General features: G+C 22.2%; 1 protein-coding gene across 2 annotated transcripts; it reads right to left on the reverse strand.

The window, feature by feature from the left end:
- Window positions 1-1489: 1489 nt before the first annotated feature.
- LOC122503933 (putative inorganic phosphate cotransporter) lies at window positions 1490-14139 on the reverse strand. 2 transcript variants are annotated; one of them, XM_043614708.1, is made up of 7 exons: window positions 13986-14139; window positions 7482-7621; window positions 7121-7421; window positions 4254-4501; window positions 3795-3944; window positions 2106-2486; window positions 1490-1948 (listed from the first exon to the last, which is right to left on the reverse strand). In XM_043614708.1, the coding sequence occupies exons 1-7, from the start codon at window positions 14041-14043 to the stop codon at window positions 1760-1762; spliced, it is 1467 nt and encodes a 488-aa protein (XP_043470643.1). In that variant the 5' UTR covers window positions 14044-14139; the 3' UTR covers window positions 1490-1759. The 2 variants fall into 2 exon arrangements, with proteins under 2 accessions (XP_043470643.1, XP_043470644.1); XM_043614709.1 differs by having other exon boundaries at window positions 7482-7638; window positions 13986-14057.
- Between the last annotated feature and the right edge of the window lie 246 nt (window positions 14140-14385).

Below are 14385 nucleotides of genomic sequence, written 5' to 3' on the forward strand. Positions count from 1 at the left end.
TTATGTGTTTTAGAATTTATTCCCATAGATTTTGAATCAATTTTTAATTTTCACTTTTGGAATTTAAAATGAGAAACTTAAACACTGAATGTGCAAAAAAAATTATTGAATTTTATTTCTAATTAAATTTGTAGTTTTTTAAAAAATTTTTTTTGTAACTTTACACACTTGTTCCTTCACATAGCGACGAGGTGCAAAAAGACCCAGTTTAGGGATTACGTACCAAAGCGGAATCTACCCCTTAAAATCATACCTAAAATCACACAATATTACTTACAAGAGGTGAAAATTTATTTAAAGATTTATTATCAAAAAAAAAAAATTAATTAGGAATTTTTTTTAGCAAATAGAAAATATTTATTTAAACTTTTAGCCAAACAATTTTTTCAGCTTTCAATATTTTCTATATTTTTTTTCAATATTTATTTATATAAAACTTATTTATTTAAAATAAATTATTAAACTATTAAATAAAACATTTTAAAATATTTATTTAAAAAAATAATTAACAAAAAGTAAAATAGAAATCTAAAAAAATTTTTAAGTTAGTAAAAAATGTATACCAATAAAAACATTTTATTCAGTTTTCAATATTTTTAAGTAAATTCGGTTTTACGAATTTTTGACAATTTTTAATAATTTAAAAAAAAATAATGAAGCTAAATGCCATAAGACAGAAAAAAAATGTTGAATTTTTAGAAATTCGGTTTTTCGAATTTTTGATCATTTTTTATTTTTTACCAAAGAGTGGAGACTATTAAATAAGTAAAGTATTTTTGAGAAGCCCAAAAATAATAAAGCTAAATGCCATGAAACAGAAAAAAAAATGTTGAATTTTTAGAAATTCGGTTTTTCGAATTTTTGATAATCTTAAATTTTTTGCCAAAGGGTGGAGATTATTAAATAATTATTCATATTTTTAACACTTATTCTTTATAAAAGAATGATAAATTATAATTATAAATTTAAAAAAATAATGTATAAATAAATATAAATATGAAATATAACAGAAATTAACAAAAACTTTATATTTTTGTGTTGTTCAAACTTAATAATATCTATTTTAAAATTTTGTTTCTAGTAAATAGTTCTCTCACATACCGCCCAGGTGCAAATAGACCTAGTCTAGGAGTTACGTACCGGAAGGTATAATTTTATAGTATTATAATTTAGTATTATAATTTATAATTTTTATAGTATATTTTTTAAAACTTAATATTTTTTTATATTTTATTTTCAAAAAATAAATCTCTCACATACCGCCCAAGTGCAAATTGACCTAGTCTAGGAATTACGTACCGAAAGTTAATCCTCTGCTCCGCCATTAACACATCGAGTCCACTTGTTGACTAAATAAATTCCAAGTCTATCATGAATTATAATAATAATAATAATAATAATAATAATAATAATAATAATAATAATAATAATAATAATAATAATAATAATAATAATAATTACTATTGCCATAAAAATTTAGACACAAGAATTCTTAAAAAACAACAGAATTTAATAACAATTTGGTAAATATGTACAGAGAGAATAAATATTCCGGCATTGATACAATGCAATTTTCATCAAAATATAACTAAAGAAATTTTTTTTACAAACTGAGGACCTGAAAAGCAGAACCAACATTGTGTCCTTCTTTAAAGTTCCCAACTGCGCAGAAGACTACGTCTGTTGTACTTTCCAGAATCTCAATTGCAATTCAAATTCAAATTTTCAAAAATCGAGAGGATAGGGAGAAGGGTGGCGATTATTTCTCAATTTTTTTTTCATTCATCTCCATATTATTTTGTCTTTTTATTTCCTTTCTTGCTTTCACCTCAATTGGATCGTTCCACCATTGAATTTCCGCTCTTCCAAAAATAATGAATATTAAATTGCCCGCAAAGTAGATAAATGTCGATATGTAAAATACAATGTGCCATGAATGTTGATCAGTCTGAAATTAAAAAATTTAGAAATAGTTAATAATTGTAGTACCCTAACAAAATCCAACTTGCACCAAAATATTCTATTCATATAATAAAAACTATATATGTCGTGTATGATAACTGGTTTATTAGATTATTTTAGAGATTTAACTATGAAAGACTTACCTCATCGCGAACAATCTCCCCAACGATTATCGGTGCAATAATGGCAATTACAGATGCAATGCAATTTGTAATTGACATCATTGTTCCGGCATAATTTGGACTGAGATCAATGTGATTTATTTGAAAGCCGCATAGTGAACCGGCATTGAGTCCCACTGATATGACGAGAATCAGTACAGGTATTGTTTTATTATTGAGATCAGTTGGTACAAAGCATAGGCCCAATAGTGCTAAGCCAGGACCCCAATGGGCAATTGTATTGGAGACTTTTCGTGTCGTTCCAATACTCGCTCCTTTCTTTAATGCAAAATCCGAGAGCCAACTCGCTGGGAAGCTTAGGAGCCACATGGCCAAGTATGGAAGTGCAGACGTTACGCCACTCTGAGGAAGAGACGAAGGATTTTATTTCTTAGGAGTAGTGCTACAAATACTTTTTTGCTAGGGTGAGAGTTGTGAACAAATTATAATTTATAAATAACAAAAAAATCAATACAAGTGTTCTTACAGCAATGGATTTTAGAAAGGAAGATGGCTTTGTGGACGATTTTCAAAAATACATGACTTAGTGGACAGTTTTCAAAAATACATGGCTTAGTGGACAAATCTCTAGTTTCTAGTATAAAAAGAGCTAAACCATCAACAACAAGTTAGTTAAGAAAATGTAGTCATAAGATGTAGTCGTCAGTATTATAAGTCTCAAATTAAGAAGTGGGTGCTCCGTACAAGTCTAAAATTTTCATCTTTAAGAAGTGGTCCTCTATACGATCACAGTTTTCTCTTTATTATACCAATCAAAAAGAGAATCATGATAACAAACAGATATCAAAATAACCATCACTCGTGTTTTCTCAACAATATTATCAATTACGTCACCAAGTCGTCAATTACCCAATTTCCCACCGTGTCTAGTGTCTGTATTCACTAATCTTGTCAGCACCTCTCATAAATTCTCAAATTCATGTAATTCAGTCTATGAACTTATAGAAACGATTAGATTTCAGATAGTGGTGAAAAAGATACTTGCATTCTACTTCTTATCTTTTCCTGATTTCCAAAAAAGTACATTCGACTTCGGAATTTTCAGACCAAAGTTAGCATATATTATTCCTAATCATCTACATCAAGTATGGCAACCTTCCTTCAGGTGCACCAAAAAAATCCCAATAAAAGATAATATAAAAAACGTTCTGAATCGTAACTAACTATATTATTTGATTCCATATCAGATTTGATAAACAGGGAATTAAAAAAATATCTCCCGTAATGATATAATTATCACCTGCGCACTTAAGCAATGGATTATTGAACCAATAGTTATCTACTTATACCCAAAAGTCTATAAATTCAAACACGACATAAATTGAATTATCACTCTTCAAACATAATTTGATAATATACAATTACAATTACAGATATAGAATCATATTGTATACAAATTGACCCCTTCTTTCACAATGAAATATAATGAAATTTTCCTTTCATCGTGTTAAGGGTCAAGTTTATAATATATAAATTATCTTCAAGTTGTATTCATTAGTTCCATTGAGAACTATATTTTTGTAGATTACAATGTTAAAAATAATTACTTTAATTTTTTATTCCGCAAGAACCTTCGGGGATGTATTGTATATAAATAAATAAATAAATAAAAAATTCAGGTGGTGATAATCGAAATTTGCATATAATTACCTCTTCTATGTTGAATTTCAAAATATTTTTCATGTAACTTGGCATTTCGGTTAGGAGCATCCAATAACCCCAATTTTGTCCACAGTGTACTATGATCAATGCCCACATTGGTATCGAAGTAAATATCTGCTTCCATGGTGTCTCCGATTTCTAAAAATGAAAAATTGGTAAATAAAATTTTTAAAAGATTTTTGTTAATCCGTTTTGCCCTTTGACTTCATGAAAAAAAAAATAAAAATGTTGAATTTTAAGAATTTTTCGTACATTATAGATAAAGGTAGTTTTTTACCAAAGGGTCGAGCCAAAAAAAAGGTATATAGGGTATTTTTGAAGAGCCCAAAAATAATTGAGCTAAATTTCATAAAAATATAGTAAAAATTTGAAATTTTAGAAATTATCATTTTTCGTGACCTAAATATAAAAAATACCCAACCTACTATTATTGAATTTATCACTTACGTCGAGTTTTGTTTTCTCCGTCATTTCGCCCAAACTGCCTTGAATGTACAATTTTTCACTTTGCGAAATACTTGGATGCAGAACTGGACTGTCGAAGCCCATATAATAGAAAGCAATCGACCATATTAATGCAATTAAACCAAATATATAGAAAATACTTGGCCAACCTATCGAGGAACCAGCCAAAAAACCGGAAATTGGCATCGTCACGACTGTACCAAATTGTCCCCCTGCATAGGCAAAGGTACCTGAAAAGATAAATTTAATGAAAGAAAAAGATAATTTTTAAAGTGTTTTCAATGACTTTTTATACGACTAAAAATAAAATAATTGAATTTCCAAGAAAAAATTTATTACTTTTAAAAATAATTATGAATTCTCATATTAACAGGGCTCGAAGCAGTGAAAGTATTTAAAAATATAGACTTTACGGACCAAAAATTAAAAATTACGGACCATTTACGGACCAACTGACAAAAATAGAATCAGGCCGAATCAAATAAGAGAACATTTTACTTAAAACTAGAAATTCAATTTTTCATAATTCTATAAAACATGAAGAAATCGATAACTCCGAGTTTTCGACTCGAAAGTCATCCATTTCTTCATGTTTTATAATAATTAATAATACTTATTAATAAAAATTAATAAAAATAATTTATAATAATTAAAATCATTATCAATTCAATTATTATTTTTAAGAATTTAAAACTAAAATTCTTCGATTATTTTTTTTAAATTTTCGAAAAAGTTCTTTGACAATTTTCAAATTCATTTCTTTACAATATTCAATTTTTACGAACATTCAATTATTCGTAAATTCTTCAATTAAATAAATATTAGAAAATATAAACTTTAAATAATTTCAAAAAAAAATCTGCAATTAAACTTTTTAAAAAAAATTAATTACAAAATTCAATTATTTTTTCAAATTCACGCTATATTGCTTTTAATATTCAATTATTATCTAAAATTTTAACTGAAATTCATTTTTATGAAATGAAAATCAATTTTTATTAGAAAATTCTACTAGAATTCAATTATTTAAATACAAAATTAAATATAAAAATACAAATAAATAATTTATTGAAGAATTGAACGTTTCTTAAAATCCAATTCCCATTAAAAAATCGTTATCAACAAATTTTCAAATAATTGAATTCAATCAACGAATTTTAATAAAATTTTTATGAATAATTACATTTTTCGACAAAATTCGATTAAAATTGTATTAAAAATAAATAAAATAATTGAAATTCTGCATTGAATTTTATTATTTTTATGAAAATAATTGAATTCTTGCGAAGAATTTTATTAAAATTTTCAAAAATAATTAAATTCTTGTAAAAAATTAACAGGAATTGAATTTTTATTTTTAAAAATTTTAATAAAATTCTTGGCATAAATTAAAAATAACAAAATTCTTAGCAGATTTTCAATTACTTTCAGAAATTTTAATAAAATTTTTCGCAAAAGAATTAAAAATATTTTCGTAAAATAATAAAAATCTTTGCAGAGATTCAATTATTTTTCAAAATTCTTAATAAAATTCTTCGCAAGAATTCAATTATTTTTAAAAATTACAGAATTCTATCAGAAATTCAAACATTTTAAAAAGTTTTGATAAAAAACAAAACTTTTTTGGTAGAAATTCAATTATTTTTAAGACAATTTAAAAAAAAAATGTCTCAATAAAATTCAATTATTTTAAAAATTTTAATGAAATTCTTCGAAAGAATTCAATTACATATTAAAATCTAATATTTTAACTGAAATCTATTTTTAAATCAATGTTTATGAGAAAATTCTACCAGAATTCAATTATTTAAATACAAATAAAATGCAAAAAAATAATTTATTGAATAATTGAATGTTTCTTGGAATTCAATTCCCATTAAAAATTTTATCAACAAATTTCTAAATAATTAAATTTTTTGGACGAATTTTAATAAAATTTTTAAGAATTTTTTCGAGGAATTCGATTAAAAATTTAAATTCTATTGAAAATAATTGAATTCCTAAAAAGAATTTTACTATTTACGAAAATAATTGAATACCGGTAAAAATTTTATTAATATTATGAAAATAGTTGAATGAATGCGAAGAAATTTAAAAATAATTCAAATTTTGCAATGGATTTTATTAAAATTTTTGAAAATATAATTGAATTTCGTTACTTTAAAAAAAATAATTGAATTCGTGTGATAAATATTGTTAATTATGAAAATAATTGAAATTTTTTAATGAATTTTAATAAAATTTTTGAAAATAATTAAATTTTGTCAAAGAATTTTGCTATTTATTTATAAAGATAATTGAAATGTTGACAATGTTTTTTAGATTTTTTGAAAATAATTGAATTTCGAAGAAGAATTTTAATATTTTTAAAGATAATTGAAATTTTGACGAAAATTTAAAAAAATTTTTGAACATAATTGAATTTTTGCGAAGAATTTTATTATTACTTTTAAAAATAATTGAATTTCTGCAATCATTTGTAATTTCTCTAAAATTCTCCAAATTATATCGTACAATTTACGAACTTTTCGTCTCTTCTCAATCAAATTACGAACTTTACGGACCTTTTTCCAAAAAAAAACGGACTTTTACTGACTTGAAGCAAAGTTACGGACTTTTTCAGGATTTACGGACTTACTTCGAGCCTTGTATTAAATATTGTTATATATATATAAATTCAAATATATTTTCAAGGTGAGAAAATGACTTTTTTAATAATTCTTTAAGGTACTTCTACAATAAAATTTTTGTCAGCAGGGTTGGGCGCAGTTGGTAAAATTTGATGCGCGCGCAATGATTTTCATGCCGTTTCTACAATAAAAATTTTATTTTTCTCATTTTCTACTCACCTAATCGTGCTCTCTCATTGGGTGGCACCCATTTTGCGAGTAGAGTTTGCGTCGAGGGCAAAAGACAACCTTGACAGAGACCCATTCCTACTCGGCATATACAGGCAGCAATCCAACCGCCATGTGAACTGACAATTGGAATTAAAAGTGTTAGTAATCCACAGAAAAATATTCCTATTGAAACTAATCGTTGAGCGCTCCATATTCCCGCCACATAACCTGCCGGTATTTGCGTTACTGTATAACCCCAAAAAAATGAACTCAATACCATCGACTTTATCGACGAGTCCCATTTGAAAATCTAGAAAGAAAAAATTTTTTTAATTTAATTTTTTTTTTGAAAATAAATTGTTTCCCTTACCTCGAAATTGGAGTCGATTGTTGAATTATCAGTCATGGCAACAATCGCAACTGACATACTGACTCGTAGTCCATAGGAGATAGTCATTCCCAGGAATAACAGGAAAACTTGAAGATGACGTTTTCCCAAACCACCTGATACTGAAAAATTAGTTGAACTACTTAAAAGATAAGTATTTTCGTTCTCCATTTTTTGTTTTATTTTTATTTTATTTTTTTATTTATTTTTTTATTTTTTTTTTATTTTTTTTTATTTATTTATTTTTTTTCTTATTTTTTTTTATTTTTTGTGTTTTTTAATTTCTTTTTTGTTTTAATTTGTTTTCTTTTTTTTACACGAAATTATCCGAATGACTGAAAAAATGAAACTACTGTTTGCAAAACAAGAGAACGCCGAACGCCAGCAATCTACTTTATTCTTCATCTTTGACCTTGATTTTCATATCGAGACATTCTTTACTAATTTTTTTTCATTTATATATAAAAATTTCGTAACTACTCTTAATTATCTCGTGTATGAAAAATATTCAAGTGGTACTATATTGAGTGAATGGAGACTTTACCTTGTTTTTGAAATTGCAATCGATAGTTTAAAAGTTATTCTTTCGAATTATCTGGTACTGAAACAGTTTTAAGTAAAATTGACCAGTACTACAAGGGTACGAATTTTGTTATCTGCACGTTTAATACACTTTTTCGAAATTAAGTAGACTTATATTTTTCGAGTATAAAAGTACTTCATTTTCTGTTTTAAAAATTTTTAAATAGTACTATTTAAAGTAAATGGAGACTATATCTAAATTTTAGGGTTGCTAACGATAGTTTAAAACCTCACATTTCGAATTATTCGGTACTGAAAAGATTTTACGTAACTTTGGACGGTACTACAAGGGTAGAAAGAGTTATTATTATTTTAGTAACTGATCTTTCGAATTTTGTGGTACTGAAACAATTTTAAATAACTCTGAACGGTACTACAAAGGGGAAAAGCTTTATTATTATTTAAGTACTTTGATTTTTCGAATTTTGTGGTACTGAAACTATTTTAAGTGAAATTGGCCGGTACTAAAAGGGTACAAAGTTTTAATTTTTTGACGCTAATTTTCCGAGTACTACAAGGTACTACAAAGGTTCAAAACCATCATGAATAATGAAAAAACTGGTTTTTTAAATTATCTGGTACTATTAAACACTAAGAAGCAATATATTTGTTTAGGAAGTGTAGTACACTTGTAGTACTGGCAAAAATTAGTCACTTTTATATCAGTACCGAAAAATTAAAAAGATCAGTGGCTAAACTACCGAAATCATTAACAAAATTACTGAAAAAATGTTCAGTACATGAAAATAGTACCACTTGAAATATTTCAACTTACTCAAAGTACTACAAAATGAATAATAATAATAATTTTAATAAATATAAAATATTTTACTGTATAATTAAGTATAAAAATTCTCATTAAGCAAAGGAATTTCGAAAATAATTCTTGTAGTCCCTCTATAGTACAGTTTTAATTTATTTCAAATAATTTCAGTACCAGACGATTCATAAAATCAGATCTCAAATTAAAATAACCTTTTTTAAAAAATAATGACAATGCATTATTTACTCGGTAATAGTACGTAGAAAAATATTTTTATAACTATTTACTACTATACATACACGCAGTTATTGTATTAACCATTTATTTCTTATATTATTATCAGAAAAAACAAAAGAAATTATAGATAAGTAAAACTGGCCATAAACATTTCCTAGTTCTAAGTAACGCGTATTGGAATAATAAATTAATTTACCCATTATTATAAATTTTATACAATATTGTATATGTCGAGAAACAATTTTTATTTTATGATATACGAGAGTGACATATTTTTTTTTACTTTTTTACTATTATAATTGCAATTAGGTACAATTAAAAACTTTTTTTTTATAATCTCTCATATAAAAAAGAATCTTTATTTAAATCATCATTTTATCGACTTTTATTTGTTAATTAATAATTTATTTTTAAATTTAGAAAATTCTTTTTCTTTTTATTTTGTTATCAATTTTTTTTTGCTTTTGGTTTTTTTAATTAATTATTTATTTATCAATTTTTTTTCACACTGTCAAGTTTCTTATATTTTTTTTTTTTCTTTAATATTATCGGAATTCTTTTTTTTTTTGTCTTCAGAAGAATGCATTAAAAATTCATTACATTCCGCGTTTGTAAATAAAAAAAAATGGAAATAAATATTATAAATAAATACGGAAATACAACAGGATGTGAATTTCCGGAAATTAGAATTTTTTTTCTCTTCTTTTAAGTAAAAATTACAATTGTTTTACCTTATTCAGCACTTTTCTTCGATACTGATAAGGAAAAATTCATTAATTTTGCATGAACAAATATTCACAATTAAATAATAATAAAATTTTTATTAAAAATAATTAATTGTTTTTTGGTAATTTTTTTTTTTAATATTTTCTTTTTAATTAATTGAGCAACTTTTACTTATTTATTATTTTTTGTTTAATTTCATATTAATTAATTAGTTTATTTATTTTTTGCTTATTTGTATACCTATTTTTATTAATTTATTAATTTGTCTACTTTATTGTTTATTTATTTGTTTTTTTTTTGTTTTTATACGATTTCTCTTATTGTTAATTAATTAATTTGTTTATTGATTATTAAAATATTTATTAATTTGTTTAATTGAATTTAAGTTTTTGCTTTTGTTAAATTTTTTTTTCTTATTTATTTGCCATTTGTTTAATTGTATTTTAATTTTATTAATTTATTCATTTCTATATTTGTTAATTGTTTATTTACTTATTTATTTATTAAATTTTAGTTAATTTGTTTATTTCGTAAAATTATTTGATTCTTGTTTCTTTATTTATTGTTTATTTGTATTTTTATAAATTATTTTGTAAATAAATAAATTAATTAATTAATTAATTAATTAATTGTTAACTAATTTGTTTATTTCATTTGTTTATTTACTTATTTATATAGTTTTAGTTTATTGATTTCTTTTTTAAATGATTAATTTCTTAGTAATTAATTTACTTTTTGTTTATTTGTATTTTTACTATTAAATTTATTTGTTTACTAATTTATTTATTTTCAGACAATTTGTATTATTGTTAATTTATTACTTCACTTGTTTATTTTTTCATTATTTGTTCGTTTAATTTTAGTTTATTTATTTATTTTATTAAATTGTTTAATTCATATTTATTTACTTAATTTTCGGATGTCAATTTATTTGTTTACATTTTGTTTAATTATAATATTTTGTTTATTTATGTTTTTGTTAATTTATTAAAATTCGTTTATTTTATTTTCTTTCTATTATTTATTTATTTATTTGTTTATTTTATTTGATTATTTTCTTCGTTTATTTGTTTATTTATCTAACAAATTAATTTTATTTGAAGTAATAAACTAACAAAAATTTATTTATAAAAAAAAATCTCAAAATTAATAATATGTAACTTTTGTTCCGGTTATTAAATACAAAAATGAAAAACAAATTACACGTTAGATTAAAAAAATTACAATTATTACATTTTTTTCTATAATTAATATTAATTATAACAGTTGGTATTTTGATTTTAAGTAAATGGTATAATTATACATTTAGTCCCTGTAATAGTGACCCAATTATCAATTTCCTAGAGAAATCTAGAAAATTATATTTCAAGGGCTTTAAACAATTTTCCACAGTTCATAAAACCGAAAAACTTTTTTTTTTCTTTTTCTCTTTGTTAATATTTACAAAAATTATTTTTCCAATGAAATTCTATTCTAATAGTTATAATTATTTTTCATATAATAATTCCTGGAAAATAAGTCGTGTTTAACATAATATTATTTTCTTTAAAGAAAAAAAAAGAAACAAAAAATGTTTTTATAATTATTGTTTAAGAAAACAAAAATTAAATACAAATACAAAATTAATTAATTTACTTTTAATACGATAAATAATATTAAACTAATGAGGTAATTAATTATAAAATTAAATAATTATTTATATAATTTAGTAAATAATAAAGATATTAATTATCCAATTTCTATAATTAATTAGCTTATTATTGAGTTAAGTAATTATTTATTTAGCTGATTAATTAGATACTTAATAAATTAATTATTTAATTAAGCTAATTAATCTAATTAACTTACTACATACCTCACTAATCATATAACTAGGTAATTATTTAGATATTAATTAATTAACTAAGTAGGTAAATAATTAGATAATAATTAATTATCTAGACAATTAATTATATAATCAGGTATTCAATTAGATAATTAGTGATTTACATAACTCATTAAAGTAACAAATCGAGTTCTTTAATTTTTTAATTCATTAAATATTTAATCGATTAATGATTAATTATCTAATTAATTAATGCATTTGAAATTAAATTATTTGTTTAAAATAATTAGGCAGATTTTCCAAAAGTTCCTAAGCAAAAAAAAAAAAAAAATTATTATTATAATTAATAATTATTGAGTCATTAACTGTGATTAATTTGTTTAAAATTATTGTAAATTATTAACATAATTAGTTCATTAACTATTACATTAACTAATTAACACTCCGATAAATAATTTATTTGCTTATCAGACTCTTTTCTTTTCTTTTTTTTTTTGCGGAAGATTTTAAATGGCATTAAATCGAGTCAATTACTTGGAAAGTTTTATAGTTTACAAATTTATATCAATTATAAAGAAAATGAATAAAAGTCAATAGATTATTATTCGCGGGACTTTCCTGACCGTGAATTTCAAGGGTAATACTTAATAATTTTCATGTTTTCGTCTACGTAACCACACGGTCCATAAGCAATTATCTATTTTACAATCGGATAAACGATTGTGAGAAAAAAAAATGTTTGAAACGTCAGACAATGAATTTTAGACAAAAATTTTTCAGTTTTTGAAAAATTTGTTTTTTAAACAAAAATAACAGAATTTTTTTTTTATTTTCAAAACAATTTTTTTATTTTAATTTCTATTATTCTTTTTCTTTAAAAAGTAATAATTATTAAGAAAAAACCAAAAAAATTGTAATTATCGAAAATAATTTTAAAAAAAATTTTTTAATTTAAAAAAAACAATATTTAAATAATAAAAAAATTTTGTTTTTAAAATTTTTATAAATTTAATTATAAAAATGTAAATATTTTCAAATGAAAAATTAACAGAAAGTGTATAAATTTAAAAATAAATATTAAAAAAGAAAATTAATTATCAAGAATAATTAATAAAAATTAATTAGAAAATTAATTAACAAATAATAATAAAAAACTAAATAAACTAATAATAATAAATAATAAACTAATAACTATATTAATTAAAAAATTTGAGAATGAAAAAGTTATAGAAAAAAATATTTAAAAATTAATTAAAATTAAAAAAAAATATTATAATTTATTTATCAAAATTTTATTATTATTTAAATTAATATTATAATTTATTTTCATTCATTTTTAGCTATTTATGAATTAAATTAAAAAATTAAAAAACATATTTCTATGAAATATGAAAAAAAAAAACATAAACTAAATATTATGTAGAAAATATTTTTCCTCTTCATCATTATTATCAGAGGAATGATAAAAATCTTATAAACATATTTTCTACTGGCGATTATTAACAAAAAATTGTATTGCCTCTCAGTTGAAATAAAATATAATTTAAAAGAATTTTTTAATTTTTGAAAATTTTTTAATAAACAAAACAAAAATATTCAGTGTACACTTAAAATTATGTAAATAATTATTTAGTGAAAAACTTTATTGTTTACGTTTTGAATAGATAAAATTAGACGAAAAGAAAAAAAACACAGTTACAAAACTTTAAATGCAAAAAGAAATGAAGATAAAATATATGTAGTGGAAAAAAATAAACAAAAATTTTTACATTCACAAAATAGTAATAAAATATTTTACAAATGGAATTTTTAAAACAACTTTAAAAAACTAATTTTCTTTTTTCAATAAAAAAGTATTATTATTAAAAATTATTATTTTGTTAAAAAACGGAAATTATTATCTTTCTGCTGTTCTTACATAAAAAAATTTTCGCTTAAAAACATTCTTTTAAATTTTTTTTTTTGTATTTCGTACACTTTATTAAAATTTATTTTTATTAATATTAATTTATTAATTATTTTAATTATTATTATTAACATTATTATTACTTTTGTTATTATTGGTATTATTATTATTATTATTATTATTATTTACTTTTTTTATTTTTATTTTCTATGTATTTTTTTTTTAATTATTATTGTTATTAATTTCGAAATAACAATTGTATATTTTCTATGTATTTTTTTTTTTAAATTATTATTGTTATTAATTTCGAAATAACTATTGTAAATCTAAAAGAAAAAAATTATTTACAAATTTTCTGGAAAGAAATTTTTTCAAAATATTAAATTTATGAAATTTTTTTAAAAATATTTTATTCAATAATGAAAAAATTGTTTATAAACAACTTACCTGGTGGAGTGGGAGGTCCAGTGTATGGACATATTTCTTGCACTTTTGTTACGCTCATTTTACATTGAAAACACAATTTTTTGATGATTCAAGTGTTTATAAGTCGTGCCCCTCTTTTTACCACAGCGCTTGAATATTGCAAGATCCCCACTACTTTTACAGCACACCGTTTGATATACGTCTAATCTCACGCGCTCACATAGCTTTATAGTGGAAAATCTATCGTTTCCGTTAAAGTGCAAAAAATAATTGTATACATTTTTTTTTTTTTTTTTTTTTTTAAATACATACGAAAAAATAGTTTTTTTTAAATAGGTGAAAGGAAAAGTTTTTTTTCTGAGAAAATAACTGCGACAACAATTTTTTTTTTTAAATAGGTTCAGAAAAATTTTTTTTGGAA

Source organism: Leptopilina heterotoma, unplaced genomic scaffold, assembly GCF_015476425.1.
Source record: "Leptopilina heterotoma isolate Lh14 unplaced genomic scaffold, ASM1547642v1 Lhet_275, whole genome shotgun sequence".
Lineage (NCBI taxonomy): Eukaryota > Metazoa > Arthropoda > Insecta > Hymenoptera > Figitidae > Leptopilina > Leptopilina heterotoma.